The 23,643-nt window shown below is 38.7% G+C and overlaps 1 protein-coding gene and 2 non-coding genes across 5 annotated transcripts; 1 reads left to right on the top strand and 2 right to left on the bottom strand.

The window, feature by feature from the left end:
• On the top strand, positions 1–20,580 carry LOC110046554 (pre-mRNA splicing factor cwf19l1-like). Of its 3 annotated transcripts, none has more exons than XM_089278772.1 (18): positions 1–126; positions 4,053–4,137; positions 6,149–6,233; positions 7,387–7,497; positions 9,027–9,106; positions 10,658–10,789; positions 11,781–11,899; positions 12,799–12,883; positions 13,422–13,574; positions 13,744–13,834; positions 14,771–14,821; positions 15,918–15,997; positions 16,314–16,406; positions 17,167–17,192; positions 17,294–17,384; positions 18,049–18,162; positions 19,074–19,171; positions 19,920–20,580. In XM_089278772.1, exons 1-18 carry the CDS (start codon positions 107–109, stop codon positions 20,059–20,061), a joined length of 1,656 nt encoding a protein of 551 aa, XP_089134898.1. In that variant the 5' UTR covers positions 1–106; the 3' UTR covers positions 20,062–20,580. The 3 variants fall into 3 exon arrangements, with proteins under 3 accessions (XP_089134898.1, XP_089134900.1, XP_089134899.1); XM_089278773.1 differs by lacking the exon at positions 1–126 and adding an exon at positions 2,892–3,078; XM_089278774.1 differs by lacking the exon at positions 13,422–13,574.
• Trnal-caa (transfer RNA leucine (anticodon CAA)) lies at positions 17,874–17,993 on the bottom strand. Its single transcript has 2 exons — positions 17,956–17,993; positions 17,874–17,919 (listed from the first exon to the last, which is right to left on the bottom strand). It is a non-coding gene; the product is annotated as a tRNA-Leu (tRNA).
• A 1,915-nt stretch (positions 20,581–22,495) lies between the features above and the next one.
• Trnal-uaa (transfer RNA leucine (anticodon UAA)) lies at positions 22,496–22,615 on the bottom strand. Its single transcript has 2 exons — positions 22,578–22,615; positions 22,496–22,541 (listed from the first exon to the last, which is right to left on the bottom strand). It is a non-coding gene; the product is annotated as a tRNA-Leu (tRNA).
• Between the last annotated feature and the right edge of the window lie 1,028 nt (positions 22,616–23,643).

Below are 23,643 nucleotides of genomic sequence, written 5' to 3'. Positions count from 1 at the left end.
TAAGAACCACGTGGTTTACAGATGAAAGCGAGGCTCAGATACAAGATGGCGGCAAAACTGAACCAAGCTTAAAGAGTAGTAGTCCGTCACTTTTTAAGCTACCATTATGGCAGCACCTGTTAAAATGTGAGTTTTAGCAACTGTAAAATGCCATTAATTTTAGCTAATTCATTATATCCTTGGCTATCGTGCATGTGCTGGCATTACGCATATCTGATGCACGCGTATGACGTGACAAATCTTGCTCGTGCGTGGAACAAAATGAGTTAAGTCAGCATGTGCGCTGGTAAACTAGTGGCCCTCAATCTAATAATGCTTTTTTTTCACGAGAGAGGTTTACTCAGGGTTTTCATTAATTTTTCAAGTAGAAGGGCATCTGGTATAAGGTAGGCAGGTACCCGAATTACTCGAGGGCCAAAGGCCCGAGCTCCTAGGGGGGTCCGTGGGCATGCTCCCCCGGAAAGTTTTGTGAAATTGAACTCCCAGGAATGCATTTTCCTTGATTCTGGTAGGGAAATTCTCATTTTGTCATTAGTCCTCATTTACACAATTCTACTAGCATTAAACAGTGCTAGACATTACGGAATCGCTCGCTTAAAGTAAAGTAAATGTGTTACGCATTCCATTTTGGTTTTATTCTCTGGCGTTTTTAGCTTTAGCAAATCCCGTAAGTCCTGAATTTATGTTTTCCTATTCAGCAGATAGAAAAAGGATTTTTAAGCCTGTGTTGCAAAACATTTAACGTTTGACAGGATAGTCAACTAAAGCAATGACTGAGTTGCCAGTAATCGGATACCTGTGTTTGGGCAAAGAACTCTGGGATCGTCAGGGGGCAAACATTGCAAGTCGCTAGAAGGAAATGTGAGGCAAAAAGTTGTTTCGACGCCCCAAAAACATGGTTTTGGGGAGAGATCAACGCTTTTTCGCTGTTGTTTTATCGCGAATGGATTTTGGCAATGTTGATGCATGGAAAATGTACGTTTTGTTTGAATAACCGTGAAATAAGTGATAGAATTTACCGATAAACTCCCTATTGCTTGTGTGAGGTTTATTGTGAAATACATTGAAGAGAATATTGAAAATTTCAATACACACCTGATCTCGAGAGGCTACCCGGAGCAAATGGTAGAAAAGACCCTTTGAGAAGTTAAATATAAAGACAGAAAAGAAGCTCTAAAACAGAAATTGAAAATTGCAGAACGAACTACTACCCTTTGTGTCGGGCAATTTCACTCAACCGTCAATACCAAACTTTGGAAAGCATAATCACGCACAAGTGGCACTTTTAAATACAAATACTCAGAGATAAATTCAAGGAGACACCCATGATCTGTTACAGAAAAGGAAAATCACTGAAATACGTGCTTGTAAAAGCAAAACAAAGGCTTTGAGCAACACAGTAGCCACACAGCATGAGTCGTGCAGACTCATTTGTCATTAAATCAACCCCAGACAGTACAATGATCGCCACCAAGCTTATTTCCAGTATTATTTGTACGACTGAGCTTTCAAATAAGCCAAAAGTAGCCTGTACACAACTTAAAAGGCTTTACTGGGTTATTCATCCGTCTCGATTTATACCTAATTAATTTTGTAATATTTTCAGACCATTACGCGATGTAAATTTCACAATAAACCTCACGCAAACAACGGAGTTTATCGGTAGATTTTGTCACATATTTCACGGTTATTCAAACAAAAACTTACATATTCCACATATCAACATTGCCCAAAACTATTTGCGATAAAAACGACGGTGAAAAGGCGTTGATCTCTCTCAAAACTCGTTTTCTTGTACTTCGAAACAACTTTTCGCCATACATTTCCTTCTAGCGACTAGCAATGTTTGCCCCCTGACGATCCCAGAGTTCTTCGCGCAAACACAGGTATCCGATCACTGGCAACTCATTCATTGCGTTACGTGTAAATTTCATGTTAAATGCAAATGCAAAATAGTGCTCATGTACCAGCATGCAAAACTTGAAATGTATTAAATTACTGAAAACTAACCTTTTGGACAGAATTGAAAAAAAAAAAAATTACCCAGGCTGTGTTTGCTCACCTGGGTAATTCTGACTATTTTAATGCACAGAACTGTGAGTTGCACCTGCATGTACTCTGCTACTTTAACAGAAAGGAAACGCTTACACTCAACAATAAAAGGGAAACAGCAGTTCAGGATTTCATTGCCTAAACATGAGTTAATTTAGCTTTTTTTGCCCGTTGACTTGAAACTTTTATTAGGAGAAATCTTTGTCTATTTTCTCTTACTTATTTGCTGAACACGTAAGCACTAGCTGCCAAGACGTCGCAACAACGTCTGCTTTTCCTCAGTTACCGTCGGTTACTGAGCTGAATCATGCCTGATGAGAGGTTCAACTGTCGGTTGGCTTACTTTTGATTTAGTCGCCATTTACCGAGGTTTGCTACTGTGTTTACACAATTAAGAATTTCACTTCAGTAAAGTTAAAACAAGACCAAGTTAAACACAGGTTAAATTACAAATAACAATGATTACTAAGACAAATACAGCAAATTAAAAATTAAAAATACTAGAAAATAAGAAAAAGTGTATATTAGAATTTTAAGGTAAAAGGACATTTATACACATAGAAGTTAGGCTAAAAACATATTTTAAGAGCAGTTTTAAAGACGTTAACAGTGTCTTTCTTTCCTACATCAAGTGGAATCACATTCCAGAGCTCAACTCCACAAACTTAAAAAGAGTACTCCCCCCCCCCCCCTTTAGTTTCCCTATTATAACATGGACACACCATACAGGGACCACGGAGAGGGAGGGGCTAGTAAGGCTGCAGCCTTACCACTTTTATTGCTGGGATTTATTTTCTAGGGCTCAAGATGGTGCACAAATCCAAGATAAATGGCAAAACACTGACCTTAATGTTTGTTTGTATTGGCCAGATTTTTTAGCACTACCACTCTGTGTTTTAGCCCTACCACTATAAAATGGTCTCCGCGGTCCCTGGTCTACAAAGCAATTTTTATGTGACAATGTTTATGTGACAAATATATTTGATCGTGTGGATGGCACAGGAAATATTTGTCAACAGTTCAAAGGTAAGTGTGCCAGTGGTGACACTGGACAGAAACAAGGTGGAGCTGCTTAGCGGTCCCCCAAAAATGTGGTGCTTAAGAACGTATTTGCCACATTTTATGTGACGAGTTGTCTAACCGAGCAATTTTTCATACGTGACAACTTTTACTTGTCACATAAAGCTAACAAACCATTTTTTTAGCCAAAATTTTTATTATGTAAAAATTGGCAAATTTTCCTCATCTAAATGAGTAAATAAGAATTGTCTCATAAGAACTGTCACATAAAAGTTGGTAGTGTAGACCAGGCTTAATTCCTATTGAGTCACCATACATGGTAAAAATTCTCTTTCGATTATATTTATTGAAAACTGGATCATTCAATAAACAAATGCAGTTCATTACTGAGTGTTTGGCAGTGACTTGGAAATCAAGCAAATGATGTTTTGACATCAAAGTAATAATAATGATAATGATAATGGTAATGATAATGATAATGATAATGATAATAATAATAATACTATAATTTTATTGGGCTTTGACGTCAAAGTAATAATTATAATAATGATAATAATATTAAATAATTTTTTCAGCAACAGAATTTCTGAATTTTTTTTACCAGATACATGTAAGATTCAAGTTTGTAGGAAAAGGTACTCAATAAAGTTAATAAAAAATAAATAATAATAATAATAATAATAATAATAATAATAATTATAACAACGACTAAAAAAAGTATATAAAGGTCTGTAACTTGGCGTATGTTTATCCTAAAAGCATCAAACATGGTCAAATGACTACTCTCAATGTGGTCTTTCATGTGGTGGTGTCAGTTTATCGACTGGTGAAAATTTGAAACTCGCCCCAGTTCCCTGCGCAATTTTGGAATGGCCTATAATCTGCAGATTCACTCAGTGTAAGAACATTATAGAATATACAACAGTAATGTAATGATGACATCTTAGAAGTATTCTGAATGAATTTGTTTTATCCCTCAGTCTTGTTTGCGGAGATGTTTGTGGAAAATTCAACATTCTGTATGGAAGAGTGAGGAACATTTTGAAGAAGAACAAGGATTTTGAGGTAAAATTGGATCAATGCATATTCTGCTAAGCAGAAATTCATAATGCAAAGTCTGTGTAGATGTGCAGTATGCATATTCGTGAAGTAGATTGCACTAGTTGAAAGCAGCCATGTCATTAGGGATTTCTTTCATAGGTTAAAGCATTAAAACCATTGTAACTTGAAATTTTGCAATCATTATCCTTAATGTTAATTTGCTTTGAGTACTCTTGTTCCATGGATCGATACCCAGAAATCTTGGTGGGGGCCACTAATCCTGTCATCGCACTTGACAGGCCTGTGATGTCTGTTACAGTGCAGCTCAGATATAAGCGAATCAAAATATACGCATAATTCAAGTCAGCCAGATACGCGTATATGTGTATGCATATACGCAAGTACACGTATAAGGTATACGCATGTGTGCCTCATTAATATGTATGAGCTAATGTATTGTTTGCTCTTTTCTTAATGGTAATTGTGGTTTTCAGTGGCTTGAAAGCTTGCCACAGAGTAAGAGAGAGAACTTTCTTTAGTTTGAATATTTTTTTGCATATACAGTATAAGCGTGTATCTCTTCAGACTAGACTTAGCTGAAACAAAAATTTTGTAATTGGTAACTCTATCAAGAGAGAGAGTATTTTGCCATTTGGATAGACAATTTACAATTTACCGGTTTCTACCAAATAAAACCAGGGATAGACGCTTCAACAATCCCGTCTTCAAAGACCAAACAATTTGTGTCAAGTAGAAAGAACAGAAAGATAACATTTTTCTTTGAAAGTTTGATAAACAGTAAAATTGTTCGTTCGTCAATGAAAGGGTATTTGTACTGTGTGAATGAACAATTTGTGTCAAATAGAACCAGAGATCTATTTTTTTTGACTGGACCACGGAACACTTCAGACAATAAACACTTCACAGTCAAGTGATTTGCTGTCGCATGCGAAACACAAAACTCTTCCTGTGATTTCATTCCTATTCTCAAAATTAACTGGGAGTTAATGTAAAGCCAAAGGCGATATTTTTGTTTAAAAACTGCAAGGACTTCTTGCAAAATAATTCTTCGCCCCGGTGAGTAGTTCACTAGCCGTAAACTGTAAAGATCTGCAAAGTAAACATTACATGTAATATTCGGTAAATGAAAACAAAGTGTTAAAATAAGGAGTTCAAGCGACAGTTTCAATTTTCTTCCCAACTTTTTGGCAGCTAAAGATCAGGCAAGTGTCAATAAATGGTGGTTTGTCAGTGAATTTGCAAAGCAATTGAAAACTCAAAATATCATATTGTAGCTTTCATTGACGTTTTTCACAATATGCAAATTTTGCATTGAAGCCTGGCACTTTTTCATTCATTCAGAAATGTCCTTTGTTTGTCCAACAAAGCTTCATATAAAGAAAACTTAGGGAATGGATAACAAAGAGACATGTGATACGTGCATACATACGCGCATGTGCGCGTGTTGACGCACGTGTTTACGCAAAAACACATGTATAATATGTGTATGCATAGTTCGTTTATATCTGAGCTGCACTGTAGTTTCAGTACTTGCTAACATATCGACTAATGTTTCACAAGCTTGTGACTTCAGTTTATTAACCCAAAGGTAGCAAAAGTAGATAGAACTATGTACAGGTACAGTTCATGTATACTCAGTGGGGGAAAGAAAAAATTAAGATCTACTGTATGTTTACCATTTAGTTACATAATTGTACTCCAGCGTCATGTTTATGAATTAAATTAAATTAAATACCACCAGTGGAACCTGATTAATGTTGATACCAAAGGTACAGGCATAAGTGTCTGTATAATTTGCAGTTGTTGGCATTAAGCAGGCTGTCAGAATAAATGTCATAGGCACATGTTTAGGGAGAACTCAAAAAAAGCTGTGGATAATCTCAGCTTGTGTTCCCACATTGTAGACAGCATTTCCCGTTTCCTGACAGAAACACGCTACATGTTTCCTATTTCTTAATTATTATCAGTTAAGTGTGAGCGTTAAGCTGGTTGCTGTATTTTTTTCCCCTCACAGATGTTGCTGTGCACTGGAAGTTTCTTTGGAACAAGCCAGGAGTCTGAAAAAGAATGGGAAACATATATGTCAGGGAGCAGTTCAGGTGGAGCTTTTTATTAATTTCATTACATCACAGGAATACTAACTACTGTACTTACAAATGATATTTTGGAACAGTACATGTAAATAAATGCTTTACTTGGTGTCATTGCAAATAACCATGATTATAATCATTACACAAATTACATGTAGGAAACACGGCCCTGTAAAAAGTTTCTGCCAAAAGATGTATTTAACAATTTTACAACTCAGTAGAAACGCAGAGTGATCAGGACATAATGATTGTGTGAGCAAAGAGGTTTTACATTTTTATTGGTGATCAAAATAAATTTATTTATTGATTTTCCTTTCATTTTCTTGCAATACAAGTTTCCGAAAAGAAAAATATAACAGGTTCTCCCCGTTTCTGTTCTTAACTTCAGTCTGTAGAGGTCACATCGTTAATTAAAGCAGGAAGTGTGCTTCAAAATTGAAAACATTCTTAACTATTGTAAGCATTCCATTCCCACATTGATGATGTGAACTCAACCTATCTCCAGTTTCTCATAGTCTGGTGATAAACAGCTAACCATCCCTCTCCTCCCAGAGGTTTGTGCCTTTGTCATAGAAATCTGCTGTTTAAAGTGGGTGTAGGTGTGAAGTTGAATGGATCAATCAAGTGCTGTCCCTTCCACTAAACAAATGTATTTTATGCCCGCTCAGTGATTTAGTTGGCAGATGACTCGCCTGATCCCTTGGCCGTTGTGCAAGTGAGAATGAAAAGTTACTTGCCCAGAAGGAATATCTACTTGTTTGGAACAATGGGATGGTACTTTTTTCGAGCCCTGCTGCACTCACATTACTCAGCAGATTCTCCCTACCCAAAAAAAAACCCTTCAAGCTTTGAGCCTCTGCTGAGCAGAGAGGTCAACCATGTGGCAATCATGTTCTCACCATCTTATTCGTCAATCAGTGAAAAACTGAATAGCAGGTTGTGAAAACTCAAACAGAACTTGTCAGCTTGCTTGTCTGAGCAAAATTATTTGAGATAAATGTATCTATTTGAATTACATGTAATGTTGGTCAGAAACATTGAAATGTAATAATTCACCGAAAAGAATGTCCACAGTTAGTACACTGGCAACCCTGTTTTATGAAGTGCTATGTACTGTAAATGTACATGTGCGTTTGGTGATCTTCTTTCTTTTGTTCTCCAGTTCCTATTCCCACTTACTTACTGGGACCAACTGAAAAACAAGAAATGAAGCACTACACAGCAGTTTCCTTGGAAAACGGTGGAGAACTGTGTGAGAATGTGACGTACCTAGGTAAGACTATATGGTGGACAGTAAATAGCTGGTATTACAGTTATCAGTAGTTTGACCTACAAATGAGGCAAAAGGGTCAATAATATTCTGCTCTGTGTTGACCCTTCAGCCTTGTTTGCATTTCACCACAGAATCAACTGTAATAACAGCCAATCCAATAAATTTAGAAGCATGCACAAGGACTTAGGACAGTGTCGGTAGGGGAAGGGAGGGTGTGGTGGACAATCGGAAGAGGATAGAAGAGAAGAACCATTGATCTACCTTCTCTTCCCATCATTAGCTTCCTGCACACCTACTTCTTCCTTACCGTTCATTCTCTCCCCCTGGTTGGGAGACTGTGGAGAAGAGAGCTTGGGCAGAACAAACTAATACAGGATTACTAGTAAATTGCTTGAAAACCAAGCACAATCCTGGGTATCAGCTTGAGATAACCCCTTAGTCTGGCATAAAGTTCCTGATGTCATTTTACAGAGACTAGATCTGGAGTTGGACATCAGTCAGCGACAGGACTGATGGTGAGGCAGTCCTTAATTTAGCTCCCAAAATGAACCAATAAGCTAAAAGAAATGAGTTACATGACTTCTGTACAATGGATAAAAAACAAGAAAAGAACAAATTTAGAATAGTTTCTCATGTCCCAAGTTGTACTGAGTTTAAGGGTCCATTAACTGATCTTTTCAAGCCGTTGCTAAGGAAAATTTATTCTCTTATAACCTTGCAATTTTTACTCAGTTCAGAATTATTTCATGTTTTTTCACTTTTCCATCATCAGTAACACCAGTGATGATGTCAGCAGGCCATGGCCATGGTCATGTGACTCAATCTGAAAAAATGTAAACTTAAGGCTTCCAAGCATACTTAGCCTAACACTTTTTCAGAATTTTTTCCCTCGATTCAATATTTTAACTTTAGTCTCTATTATGCTATGCATAGATTTTGTTTCATTTCAAAAAGGTCGTTTTTTGAGTCAGAGAATCTCAAAATATTGAAAACCTTGTAGTTTACGGGAAAAAAATTATGATTTTACAAAAGGAATGCATAGTTATGTTTTCAACATTGGCTTAAATCATTACTGATCCAAAAAAGCTTGATTTAATGAAAAACCGCAATTCCTTAGCATTAAAAGAAACTGTGATATCTATTGGAAGTTACCCTATCAACATGTGTGTAGTTTACACTACCAGCTACTCGATAAGATCAAATGAAGCACATGAAAGCCACAAAGAGATGGCTTTTCCTTTGCTTTTGCACTTGTTTTTCTGTTTTTCTTTTGGTTTGTTTTTGCTTGTACTTTGTAACCGCTACTTTGAATTTTGTGAAACACAAAGAAAAGACATCTAAAATGTAACAGAATTTAAAAGTTTTTGAATTGTTTAAATTTTCTGCACTCAGGCTGACGCAAGTGAAATTTCACCTCCTTAGCAACGCACATGAGCGCATGCATAAATCAGTTAATGGGCCCTTAAATTAAATTTTGTTAAATAATTACAGACTGTACCTGCCCTAAAGCCGTGGCATTATTTTTTCAGGTAGAAAAGGAATCTTCAAAACACAATCAGGATTACAGATAGCTTATTTGAGTGGAGTGGACAAATCTGATGCTCCTGAGGTATAACAGATTATGTACAGTAGATTCAAGGAACATTTTGGGTATTTATTTCTTCTTAGAAAATAGCCCAGTGGAAATATGCACGCTGATTGGTTTAAAATCGTGTTTCTATTAAACAATTATATTATGAGCTCAAGATTTCTACCGCGTGATAGTTGACAACTATCACGCACAGAAATCAAGAGCGAATAATCGATTGTTTTAGTATAAATCTACTAGTAGTTCAAAACTTTATCTAAATTCTCTTCACAATCACTTTGAAAATACCAAGAAGTGGCCGTCATTTCATCAACCAGGGCACACTGCTATGCTAGTTGGCTAGTCAACTTTCATGCTTAGAAATCAAGAGCAAATAATCTAAATTATTGTTTTTAGTCATTCTAAACTTTATCTAGATCCTCTTCACAGACACTTTGAAAACGCCAAGAAATGGCTGTCATTTTGTTAACAAGGGCACACTGCTACGCTACTCACTATCTATCACAGATTATAGTTTGCCTCTAAATTTTCTCCGATTCTTATTGGTTTAAATTGATCATGTGATGCGATAATGTTCGCGCAGAGAGACACTATTAGCCCATAGTGCCTGTCCAAGGAAAATACTTGGATGTGCTTGTCCGTCAAAATTTTTCTGTAAACAAGCTGAGTTATGGAAAATAAGCATTTGAAATTGTATTAAGTAAGTTTTTGTGTATTTTCTTTTTAAAATTTTACATTTGGCTGTCACAGCGTTCATCTATAAAAGTTGAAAATAATTCAATATGATTTTTGAACTGGCGCACGGAAGAAAATTTAGTGGTGAACAATAAAGACAATAGAGTGTTTATCTCTTGGAACTGTCGGTCTGATAGTTGCCCTTGGAAATTTGATGTTCTGAAAACTGGCATATTTGCCCTCGAAGCTTTGCTTCTTGGGCAAATATTTGTTTTAAGAAGATCAAATTTCTGCGGGGCAACTATCAGCCGATAGTTCCTCGAAAGAAACACTCTGTTGTTTAAAAACATAGTAGGTAGCGTAGTCAATCAGGGAGTGACATTTGAGTTACACTAAAACTCAACAGAAACACAGAACTAGCATGAGATGTAGCATGTTGACATAATGATGGCCCGAGCAAAGAGAATTTACATTTTGATGATCAAAGTAAACAAGTTTTTTTTTTTTTTCGTCATGGTATTTTTGAAAAGAAATAGAAAAAATGTTCCCCGTGTTTTTAGCGAGTTATAGAAACGCTTGTGATAGTTTGGGAGAACTCGAAAAAGCTGTGGAAACACTTGCTGCTCAGTTCATCTTCCCACAGCATTTCTCGTTCTCCCAAACTTCCACTCATGTTTCTATATACATGTATAACTCGAAAGGCTTAACTTTTCCATTTCTTAATTATCAGTGGTTTTTCTCCTAGGAAAGACCTGTAAAGAACCCTTCTAAGTTCAAAATAGTTTTTATTGCTGCTTTATATCTGGTTAAATGAATTTTAAATCCTTCTTAAGTACATTTCTTTTAATGTGTGCGTGTCATTTTTTCTTGCTTTTTTTTGTTCTGTTTTGAATAAAGGAAGGTTGTCATTTTACTTATGATGATGTGACATCGTTAGAGTCTCTGTGCGAGGATGACAGTTTTAAAGGGTTGGACATTTTCATCTCCTCATGTTGGCCAAGAGGTGTTTCACAGTTTGCAAAGCAGCCAGTAAGTTTTAATGAATAACATGATTTGAGCAAGTGACATTTCCAGTGGGCATGCCTGATACAATGTTTAACTGTAACATTTCAATTAATTAATTTTTTGACTTGTTTGTTTCATATGATGTTGTTTAGTTGGACAGTACTTTCAAAGTTTTCAAACTGAACCAGTTGAATTTTTGCATATTTCCTTTTCTTGCTGATCATGGTAATGTATACATGTACTTAGTGAGGCAACAATAATAATATTGAAAATTAAACAAGGTCAAGAAATTTGGAAGTATTAAAAAATCTACTTGTCTTGGATGACCTGACAGCAACTCGTTCAAGCGCTGAGATGTGGAAAATTTTGTCAGAAGTTAGTCTGAAACTACATATAATGGCAATTGAGTTATGTATTCCCCTCAGTTCTATATGTCTTGCTGGATTGATCCGTTGAGGCAGAAACTGGCAGAGAATTGTCTTAATAAGTCTGATGTTGAAAATTTGTCCAAACTTTTTTAGAACTAATGAACAGTGACAATGGTATGACAAGCAGCCCGTTAATGGCCAGCAGCATTCTGCAAAGGAATGTCTCTGAGAAATAATTGTCAGAAGATCTGCATGATCTTCCAAATATTCTGAATGAGCTCTATGAACATTCTTTGGAATAAATTGTTTTTGGGCTACATATGTATTTCCAGCTTCTGTTCTTTTCCTTCAATTCAAATCTGTCTACTCGCAGCTTGTTATCTGGGATGGCAGTTCCAGAAAATATCCAACTCCCCCAAAGAAAGGATTAGAATATCGTAGGGGGTGGGAGGTTCTCCAAGACCAAAACATTTAAAGACAATGTATCAAGCATCATAGAATGTCCAGAGGGGTAGGAAGGGGGGGGGGGGGGTGGTTAGAAAAAATCCCTTCAGTGGGGGAGGTATGGATATTTTGTGGGACTACACAATACATTGATATGCTCACAGCCTGGAATTAGAATGCTGCATATTATTCTTTTGTTAAAGGAAGGCGTTGATCCTGACAGCTGTGGTTCAAAGTTAGTGTCCAGGCTGGCAGAGAACCTGAAGCCAAGGTACCATTTTGCTGGTCGCGAGGGAGTCCATTATGAAAGAGCACCTTACAGGTAAAGGAGCATTTTGCTAACAATTTAATTACCCTACATACATGACTGTACACCATTTACATGCATTCACAAGTACACTGTTAGAAGTGAAGTTATCTTTTCGAGCACTTGTGCATGAAGTTCAGGTAAATATAAATATATGCATGTGTGGTGTTTTGTGTCTCCTGGCACAAAAAGGGAATGATGATGATAATGACAAGAGTGATGATGATGATGATGATGATGATGATGACATTGATGATGATGTGTACATGTGATGATACTGTTCAGTGTGATTGCAACTGTATTGCACATGATTTTATTACATTGTCGTGCATTTTTTAGTTTCTTTAATTTTTTATTGGTCCACCAATTGGTCACATGACTTGTACACTGTATACAGTAAAAAACCCGCGTATAAGAACCTAAACTTTCAGAACCTGTTAGGCTAAAATTTCCGACTCCAGCACCCTTCACATAAGAACCATTCTAGGCTAAAATCTCAATACAGGTTCTTATTTTCAAAATATGGGTGTTTTTTTGTATCCAAATATAACACGGTACATTATATGCAGTACAAAAAAGGTAACAAAAACTAGCCAGAGCACTGGCATTGTTATAAGCACAATACTGTACTGTGAATGAATTAATATAAAGGCCACACCCATGGGTACAAGTTGGGTTTTTTTTAAAACAAAAATTAAGAACCTGATTAAGAACCGAGGTAGCTTAAATTCAAAGTAGAAACCGTCTTGATCTATATAAGAACCTATGGAGACTAACTGGACAAAAACCTAGGTTCTTCTACTCGCGGGTTTTTACTGTATTTTAAGCGTTAAAAAGTTGCAGTACAAACTGAGGTGATGTAGTTACTACTTCACTCTAATTCAATTCAATTTTGGTTAACTTCAATTTGAAAGGAACCATCAAGTGTTACTAGAGGCTGCCCAACATGTGACAAGATTCATTGCTCTTGCCCAAGTTGGGAATCCAGACAAGAAAAAGGTAAATGAAAGCGTGTGGAAATTTCTGTACAGTTTGATTTTCGGGTTGAAAAGCTAAAATTTACGTACTGTACGTCATAAAGTGACACCTGTGACTACTCAGTGTATCATACTTTTTCATGTAGTCACAGTCATCAGCAGTGACCAAAAAAGCAAGCAAACCAACAAACAACAAACAAAAGTCAACCAAAACCCCCAAACAGAATACAAAAAAAGGGGTCTAAAATGTAATTAATGTCAAAAGACAAACTAACAAGTAAATGCACAGAAATTGTCTGGTGTTAAGTATTACTGGCAGTTACAAGTGCTCTATCCAAGCCTTAAGGTCGGTACATGTTGTGGGGATGTGAAGCGGGGACAAGCTCATACCTGCGTTCTGGCTACGCAAGCCTACCAGTGCCTGCACTGCGTCGTATTTACTACTTCGTGAGGCTCTATAACTATTCTATTTGCAACTGATTTAGCGTGGCTGTCAATATTCCAGCGTGGCTGTCAATATACCTGGCCAGTTTCTAGTTATTAGTACGTTGTTCTTCCAGTACATGTACGCATTCAATATCGTACCTATGGCGTCCGTGGACAAGAACGAACTCGTCAAACAGCCGCCAGACGTCACGGAGTTTCCTTACAGGAGAGTGCTTACTGGTGGTGACGTGAACACAGCTGACAAGCGAGGCAATGTTCAGCAACAAGTGAGCACTCCTGAATCATTTACATTTACATTCGGATTCTTGCAAAGTCACCCAGTGAGATGAGTGCAAGATGGAATGAACATTGGTACATTATAGCAATCACTATATATACTGTGTGCTGACTCCGCATCATTGTAGCAATTAAGGATTATCATGACTTGTCTTGCAGGCCACAACGGCCGGTCAGAACTTCTTTTTTGACATGAACAACACAGGAAGGCCGCAGGGACCTGGAAACAAACGACACAGGGACTATCATGGTAAGCAGTGGGCAACGATCACGCCTTTCTGGCGTGACGCGAAAAAAATCGCGAGAGAATGAGACAACGCTGCATCACTTCTCAGTTGTCACGCATCACGCGTCACGCTTAACTAAGATCTAATTAAATGACTAAAAAGGGTGTGATAAGAAACCAAGAAGTGCACGTACATGTAGCATGCATAATTATGATTCGCAGGAAAAAAGGTATATTGTTATCAATTAGGATATTCTATTGTTTTTGGAAAAGGTTCGTTATGTTTATGTCATGAACATGAGCATCCATTGCAGCATGCCAGGATTTAAAGACGATTTCTAGTCCGTACTGCGCAGTCTCGGCACCCTAATGTTTATAAACATTGTAAGTCTCACTCGATGGAATGCGATCGATGCTATTCGTTACGAAACACATACCTTATCTTTGAGGCCTTTCAAATTCTTTTTCCAACAGCCTCATTGATTTTTACAGCTGCGAAGTTGTTTTATCAAGTGATATGAGAAAGAACGAAGCATAACGCTTCGCATCCATAATGGCGGTTGACATGAAACTTTGAGTTTACTTCATGTAAGTAGTTGCGAAATGTTTACATTTTGTGACGTCTTACACGAGTCAAAACAGAAAACGTAGACAAGCTCTCGAGAGGGCGTAGTACGGACTGGAAATCATCTTTAAGAATCTTTCCACTTGACAGCCTCATTGACAGCCTCATTGCCTTAACTTACGAACCATAAATGTTAAATTTGGGTAAAAACATTTTTTTTTTGTTTCGCGTATTCAACTTCAGTAGTGATTGAAGGCAATCATTATTCCTCGTGACCTGTGCTAAAGAACGTGCCCGGATCAGCTGTTTAACTTGGAACGTAAATCCACTTGATGTTTTTACATGTTTACTTGTAATACTTCACTGATCGATCTTTATCATATCCATGCATGCAGGTGGTGAAGATGGTGGCCCAAATAAACAGCCAAGACACCGCAAAGGACCACGTAAGAACCGTCCAATATTACGAATAATAGACCCTATTCATAAATGGCTGCCAATTTTAAGTTCTTTTGTATGTATTTAAATTAGCCTCACTAAACTCGTTTGAGAGTAAATATTCTTTTGAATTATCAACTCATAAACCAGGTTAGTCAGGCTAATTGTAATACACTGGAACCTCCGGTTGCGACCACCTCTCGTAAGCGACCACCTCTTCTCAGCGACCAATTTTCCAAAATACCAAACGTTTCCGAGCCAAATCACTATGTTTGGAACCTCTCGTAAGCGACCACGTCTCGTAAACGACCGCGACCACTTTTAGAGCTAAAAGTTGAAATTTTCTTTTGTTTTTAACCTTCCGTAAGCGACTGCTAGACAAATAATAGAGCAGAAATTGTATGATAAGGTGTTTTAACATTATGGCATTCCTGGGTAGAACAATAGAAGTACCGTAGAATGAGAAGTACCGTTTTTTTTTTGACTTGTCACAATTCACATGAATAAAACTTAAAAATTTAAAGAAAAAATACACATACACTGTACTCTGATCAGTCTTGAAAGAGACGACCTTAAATGTCTTAAAATTACCATATGCTAATGAGGCCAAATTTTGACCCAATACCACCTCCCGTAAACGACAACTTAGGCTTGGCATTTTGGGTGGTCGCTTAAGGGAGGTTCCACTGTACTTACAAAAGAATTTATAATTGGCAGCCATTTATGAAAAGGGTCTATATACCCTTTACGAATTCTCGGTATTGGAGTGGAATTAGCTTGCAAGCGAGCCTAATTCGGGGAGTCTTTTCAAATGCAAATGACATTAATCTCTTTTTAATGGTATTCCCCCGCGTGAACCTCCATTGCAAGCTAGTTCCAGTCCAATACCGAGAATACGAATAAGGCCTGTTATGCTATAAAATTATTCCCAGAGGAGAAAGACTTTGTGACATTCCGTAACGTTACCTGTCTCCTATCTCCTATGGCCTCAATTGCATGACGTACAACGCTTTTGTGAGTCACGCTGTAATGCTTAAGGGGACCACACTCACAATTTTTAAACCTTTGCAACAGTTCATCTATATTTTGTATTTTCGTTCCCAGCTCCCATTAAGGGTCCCTGTTGGTTCTGTCTGGGAAGTCCTGAGGTCGAGAAACATTTGGTGGTCAGTGTAGGAGATGATGTAAGTACCTTGCTGTCAATCAGTTGGATCACCTGTCTAGGGACTTTATTTCAGTCATGCATTGTCATTCAAGTGGTACTTCCTTCACAATTCATCTTTATTACGTTCTTGCACAAAATTTGCTTGGCTTTATACTTAGATAGCTGCTGGAATAATCTAGCCCTGTTGACTACTTTTGGTATCTGAAACAAACAATGTTCTCGACCATTTACTGTACTTGGAAGTGATCCCCTGTGTCAAACTTAACACACTGTAGGAAAGTAATATTCACACTTTGACTTTTATTACATCTTGTTCTTGCTCTTCGTGTTCATAGTCTTATGTAGCCTTGGCCAAAGGGGGTCTGGTACCTGATCACGTGCTGATCTGTCCCATCGCCCATTTCGAGTCAACAATGAAATTGACAGAGGTAAGGAGCTGGCTTCGTTTAGAGGCCCTAGCTTTTATTTCTTTCATGTAATCTCCAAACATGCCTAGAAAAGTTTGTAGAGGCCATTGAAATGAAGACACTTGAACTGACGAATATGAGTTGATATTTTCGACCAAGATGTCTATTGCTATATCTTGTAATTACAGTGTAACAGTTCAGTCTGCCAATAAAGTTTGCCACTATAGTGTATCTTTATTTGTTGTGTTTTTAATTTTTGTTGGTTTCTTTGTTTTTCTTCAGCCCAGGTACAATAGCCCTTATCATGGTCTTTTTGTATTTTTGGTTGTTGTTTTTTTTTTGCATCATAGCGTAATCCAACGTGAATGCGAGGCAATCGCAGATATGCACGATGGCGTCTTTTGACGACAACTACCAAAATTCAAGTAGTTTTTCCTGTATTATTTTAAAAATCTTGAAGCTGCAGTGGGGTTTAAATAACAGTTGCCCTAACTGCAGACGCGAGAACAAGAGAAAGTGAAGGATTCTGATAGGATAGTTGTAGGCCAATGAAGCCACCGTGCAAATCGCCTCTTTCCAGCAATTTTGTAGTTTCTACCCGGAAATGACTCGCATACACGCTGAATTTTATTTTAATACGAATACGAAAAATTAACCATGAAAAGGGGTATTGCAAACTTTCCCCAACAACTAGAACCGTTATCAAGGTGGCACCACGGGGAACAAACTTCTAGCGCTCTCTCTTGCTCTTCGAATAACGCAATTTTTGTTGTTTTCGCAGGAAGTTCTCATGGAAATTGAAAAATATCCTTTCATATGAACTTTTAGTCAGTGAAATTGTGGGATTTCGTGTACAGGCTAAACTAAAGCTGCTATATCTGGTTAGGTTCTTTAACTTAAAACAGATACAAGAGAGCTCTTCGAAAATTATTCCACAGTGAAGGGAAATCCTGTGTTATCTTTGAGAGGAATTTTTACACGCAGCACCTCCAGCTCCAGGTAATTTAGTACTTTAACACTGCCGTGTGTGAAGATCCTGTGAACATACCTCTGATATATTTTGTGTGTGTGTGTGTGTTTTCACTTTTACGCATGTAGGAAGGGAAGTGTCAGAGGTCCACATGTAAGCTAGGTATGAGCGCGGGCTAAAACTAAACGTACCGTTCATGAATGCCCATCGTGGATCCAGTTAGCCCAAAAGCTAGACATGGAATAAACTATATTTGCTTTAATATGGACTGTAACTTGTATACATTGTTGTTTTAGTGTATCTTTATCATCTTCTCTCTTATAAGTTAAACTTTTTCAGAATTCTTGGAGGCTGGAGTCAGTTGCCTTTCCTCCTTGCGTTTCAAATCTCAAGACGGCACAAGTTCTTAGTCCGTACTGACTACCACAGCATTCTATGTACGGTCTTTGAATTTGGTGGAATACCAACGCGATAGATACAAAAAAAAAAGAAAAAAACTAGTTTAAAAATAACGAAGATGTCAGGAGTGGGATTCGAACCCACGCCTCCATTCGGAGACCAGAACGCCCGCTCCCATTGTGTGCTGGGAAGGTGATTAACCTTGAGTCTGGCGCCTTAGACCGCTCGGCCATCCTGACAACTGCTATAGACTGTAGCGGATAATGACGTTATTAATTAATGTGCTGTCCATAGGTGATACCAATACCTCGCACGGATGTGGAAGAGTTAAAGGATATTTTTAGGGAACACGGAGATTCTAGTTCCTTAGCGATGAGGGACGTGGCGGCCAACACAGAGCTCAAGCAGGTGACGCTCGTCTATAAGTAGACTGTGAGTAGTCTCTCTATTGCTCGAAAATCCGCAAGGTAAGAACGCAAGCGAATAAGCGCGCTACTCGCCACTCCCGGCTTCGCCTCTCGCCTCTGCTCGTTCGCTGACCTTTGCACAGTGTTTTGCGTTTGTTTTCCCGCGGATTTTAGAGCAAAAGAGAGACTGTTCGCAATCTAATGCATAAGTAACTGATATTACATGTAATATTTGACAATATACGTCTGTGCATCTGTCTGTCTGTCCGTCCGTCTGCCCATCCACCTGTCCGCGGATTTTCCTCCCATGGGTTTAATATGAAGGGTTTTTTAGATGTAACACTCTTGCTAAGTATGCTTACAAGAGGCCCCGCGGGACATCTGGTATTTTCGCGCGCGTGAGGTCAATATGTTAATAAGACTAGCAGTTTAAATTCTGTGGCAACGGTCAAACTAACATCCTTCGAGTTATATTAGAGCTAGTCATTGTCGCTGTTCTTATAATTTCCTTTTCGCGATCATCGTCTACCAGAGGTCAATCATTCATTTCGGGAAAAAGCTGTAAGTTTGTGTTTTTCGGGGTTTGTCCGTTCAGCCGGCTAATGTTGTAAATAATTGTTTATTTTTGTTCTATTTTCAGTCAAACTCGTTGTCGTGAATAAACTTAAACGTTCGTTCTTTTTTAAAACGATGTTTGGAGACCGATCGAGATTGGCTTGGCGATATGGCGGTAACATTAGAGTCTGTCGGTATGACCTGTTATTTAGGTTCATTTAAGCAAAGCTTATGAAACCCACCAGCACAACAACAACACAGCATCAGCAACAGCTATAACAACGAGATCAACAGTAACGAAAACAACTGTTTTAGCTTGTTTCTATCTTTCTATAAGGTTGTTTGTTGTTCTTGCAGGTTGTGCCAATAGGAGCGCCTTATTTTGTTGTTGAATTTGATAACGAGGAGAGACTGCTTCACAGAGTCTCACTGAAGATGCCTCTACAGTTTGGAAGGTAACTTAGTCCCGTTTTGTTTCACTGCCACACCTTCTTAATGTTAACATACCGAACAACAAGGCTTCTTTCCTAGCCGATTTGTAATCGTCTGTTTCGAGTAACGTTTAAAGCTGCTGCTTGCCATTTAAAGACGTGAAAGCTCCTCGCAGTTTAGGCGGTAGCCAGAATCCTAGAAAATATTTCAAGCTTGAACGGGATATGTACCCTTCTGTGATGTCCCTAAATCTTCATATTATATAACGTTTGATATGTTTGATTGCATACAGCAGCTATTTTTCAAGGGTCTGATTCATGTTTTTGCAGTTGCCGTGAATGCACTTGGTAAAGGCAACTCAGATTTTTACGATAACTACGGAAATTCTCGCGCGCTCATTGGCTAATTTTAATTGTCAATAAGCGAACGGACACATGACTTTATAATTTATGCGATGCGGCAACGAGCGAGAGCGGACAGTATGACAATTTGTTATCGTTAAAAGCAATTTGAGGTCAGTTTTACATGCGTCTGTCCTGTTATTGACAATGAATTTCGTCATAACATTGTCAAAGTAGTCTGCAGATCCACTTGGCTATCCACAGCTACTTTGACAATGTTATGACGAAATCAATAACAGGACAGACGCATGAAAAACTGACGTTGATTTGTTGATTTACGGATGAATCCATACAACTTTAAAAACACATGCTAAACGTTAACTAAAGGATGTGATGTAAAAAATGTTTGATATATCACGCTCTCTTGCAGGGAAGTTGTCGCCAGTCCCTCTCTTCTCAACTTACCCGACAGAGTGAACTGGAAAGATTGTAAAGTTTCCGAGGACGAGGAGAAGAAGATGGCCGCCACTTTTAGAAAGAAATTTCAACCGTACGACTTCAACTTGAGCTAGTATCGAGATGGAACTCAAACCGTGAATGAACAATGCGACATCGGTTGCCGCTTGATTTTTCACACAAGATGTTCTCCAAGGACCAGCCGATGCTGAAACACAGACTAACACGTACAACACGCGTGCCCCTGTACAGCTTATAGCAGAACAATATCCCAAAGCGCACTGCATAAAGGAACGATCATTTCATAACTACTGTAGTGTTTTCTCCGAAGTGAATATCAAAGCCTTAACGTGCTAGTTTTCTTTCAAGTTGCGTTTAGTTTTGGTCAAAGATACTCATTGTGGTGAATATCGTAGGACTAGGAACCCATCTGAATTGTTGATTGGGATATTTAGCAATTGTTCCACGAGCGCGCGTTGGATATGAAATGATACATAGCCAACGAGGCGTGTAGCGCCGAGTTGGCTATAATATCATCTCATATCCAGCAAGCGGAAGCGGAATGATTGTTTTATTAGAAAAGCGCCAAAAATATAGAAAACTAAACTAAAATAAAAGTAAAAAGGCCCCCCAAATATTCACGCGTACGCTTACCATATTTGCAAGGAGGGTGGGGGTAGGGGGGTGGGGGGGGGGGGGGGGACTCCGTCACGGCCAGGCTGGTCAGGCTGGGGACATGGCCCAGGCACTGACCTATCTGCTGGTGGTTTGCTGGCGGCCAGCTGTCAAAAGCTGGGGAGAGGGGAAGGTGTCTTGTACTGACACCCCCAGCTAGCTAGACGTTGAGTTTTCAGTGTTAAATAAGCTTGATATTGACTGTGTTTCTGTGTATTTTACTTAGTTGTTGAACCTTGTTTGAGGGTTCTGTGTTGACATGGCACCCTGTTGGCGTGGTCCATGCCACGTGCATGCGTGACGGGCCAATCTCTTGGCCAGGGGGGTGGTCAGATGACTTCTGGCCGGTGGGACTGTCTTTGACTTGAGTCAATGCGGGCATGTTTTTGCGAATTCGGTCAGATGTACTTTCCACACAAACGTAACAGTGGATATCGACCCAAAATAAGATTGAATGCACGAGGTTAATCGTTTGGGAGAATTAAATTGCGACGGAGAAAATGCTCCATCTTAACCCCAGAACGAATAGTTACCTTTTGAACAAATGGCCAAAGACACCAATATATTTGATTTTCGCTCTCTTTTTTTTTCTTCGGAAAGGTTGTTTCAAATTCTGAATTATTTTCGAATCCATAGTCAACCCATATCTCTTTATTTTGACGCTCTCAATTCCAAGCCCGCTCTCCCCTTCCACCCCAACCCCCCCCCCCCCCCCCGCCACTTTCCGGGCATTTGACATTTTGTTTCGCTAAGGTTGCAAATGCCCTACTGTAGGCCGGGTAGCTGGTGCATACAAAATCCCCAGGGGCGGGCGGGGGGGGGGGGGGGGGGAGGGGCAGCGAGAACAAGTGCAAATGTCCCACCCATGGGACGGCGTCAAAAAGTTTTAAGTATTTCAACAGATATTAAGATGAAACTTTATTTTGCCTTATAAATAAGCTTACACCTTACAAGCAAAAATATGGTCGGTATTTATCACAAAAATGTGAATAACTTACCTTCAAAGGTTTCATTAAACATTGTAGGCCTTTATATCCCAACCAACGAGCCACAAATTCCCTTATTAGTCCCACTAAATTCGTCAACTGAACTGTTCGCCATCACTTCTCGCCTCAATTTTCTCGCACGTGGAGGACCAGCATGAACTTATCGGGGTGGCGGTGGGGCACGAGCTAGTTTCCAGTGCATGGGCTAAATCTCAGAAAAAAGAATTTATATTTACGTTCTTTACGCAGGGTTAACCCTTTTGATGTTTAATTAATAAAGCAGGCTTGTGTTTTTGAAAAGTACCGATGTATAGTTCTTTGTCTTTGACTACATTGTCAGATGTCCCAACGCAGGACAGCCCTTTGCGAGCAAATTCCCCATGGCGGGGACCTACTGCTCATCAAAAGCCCGGGAGGTAGGGGTGGATGAGTGGGCTTGGAATTGACAGAGCCATTTCGGTTTAAGAATGGATTACTTCAATCATATATGATGATAGTTCCCTTCGCAGCTGTTTTTTGACTTCTCAAACTCATTAATAATTCATCAAGTTAAAACAAAGAAAATCACAACCGCGAAGGAAGTTTGGATACCCGGTTTAGTTAGCATAGGTTTTGACGATTTTACTTCTCCGTTCACTCCTTAGTTATTGTTTCGATTGAGAAGATATATCAAACACTTGAGACTGTGTATCATCGGTTATCCAGTCATCTCGAATTTCGTCAAAAATATTCCACTGTGCGTGGTATTTTCAACTCACTTCTCGGTGTTTGGATGTCTTGATGAAACATTGTCTTTAGGGTTTGATATACTTCTTCCTGCTGCCCCTCTGCAATATCGGACCCTTTTTTGTAAGACAAATAATCAGACAAAAGAAAAAAAAAAGCGCATTGTCAGGAGTGGGATTCGAACCCACGCCTCCATTCGGAGACCAGAACGCCCGCTCCAATTGTGTGTTGGGAAGGTGATTAACCTTGAGTCTGGCGCCTTAGACCGCTCGGCCATCCTGACAACTGGGTATGAAAAGTGTGAGTATCAGGCTTTTGTTACTCGAGGGGTAGGAGGAGGAAACACCCGGCAAAGAAAAGCCTGACACAAGGGTCTTTATTGCAGTCTTCCACCTCCTCATAGCGTGACAAGCGTCAATGTACGTATTAACCAATGAGAATCATTTCCGGCTGTCATGTTACTTTGCATGCATCACAGATGACAAAGGCGAGATTTCTCAACCTTTGTAAATTTAATAAGCATACAACAGTCGCAATTATGGCGATGTTACTGCTCCTCGGTCTCATCTTGATCTAGGTCTAATCGCTAACATATTTCGTAACTTCTTTAAAAATTTACGCCAAGATACTGACCTTATCTGTGATTTTTATCGCTAGTGATGACAGTTTCAGAATAAAAACTAGCGGTAAAAAACGACGTTTCGATCCCTCTGAGATCATTTACAAGTTGAAGAAAAAACGAATGAAATATACATACATAAGTACAAATTAGGGCGTGAGAATGTCAAACGATAAAATATGTAAATACAAGCGCTATCGTTTGACATTCTCACGCCCTAATTTGTACTTATATATGTATATTTCATTGGTTTTTCTTCAACTTGAAAATGATCTCAGAGAGATGGAAACGTCGTTTTTTACCGCTAGTTTTTATTCTGAAACTGTTTTTCAAGAAAACTGCTTATAAGAATTTTAAAGCATGACAGTTTCACACGAAAAGAATTTGTCCCTTACATATGTCTGAACGCTTAAGCAGACTTACGCTGACTTAGCTTGACTAGAGCCAAGAAAGACTTAGTGTGTAGTGTGAACCCAACTAATATTTGAGCAATTTTCTTCCATGTTTGTAATGGTTTCCCAGAATATTTGCACAATTTGTCTCGAAAATTTTCACACAGAGAATGGAAGGTGTCGCCACAGTACCGCTGTTTTCTGAAACGTCTGACAAAGAGTTTTCTAATGTTTTGCGTGAAAAACCTGCGATTCTCGTGGAATTATTGCTCGAGTTGAGAATTGTTGTCATTCACTGAA

This window comes from Orbicella faveolata, unplaced genomic scaffold (genome assembly GCF_042242905.1).
Source record: "Orbicella faveolata isolate gen_17 unplaced genomic scaffold, um_ofav_v1 contig_46, whole genome shotgun sequence".
NCBI lineage: Eukaryota > Metazoa > Cnidaria > Anthozoa > Scleractinia > Merulinidae > Orbicella > Orbicella faveolata.
Note: the sequence above shows the minus strand (reverse complement) of the source record. Positions and strands in the feature narration are given on the sequence as shown.

Bases quoted from the DNA above. Each gene is read 5' to 3' on its own strand.
- LOC110046554 (XM_089278772.1), top strand. From the start codon at position 107: ATGGCAGCACCTGTTAAAAT. The intron at 14,822-15,917 runs GTAAGAACCGTC...TTTCGTTCCCAG, and splicing joins AAGACACCGCAAAGGACCAC to CTCCCATTAAGGGTCCCTGT. The intron at 19,172-19,919 runs GTAACTTAGTCC...GCTCTCTTGCAG, and splicing joins ATGCCTCTACAGTTTGGAAG to GGAAGTTGTCGCCAGTCCCT.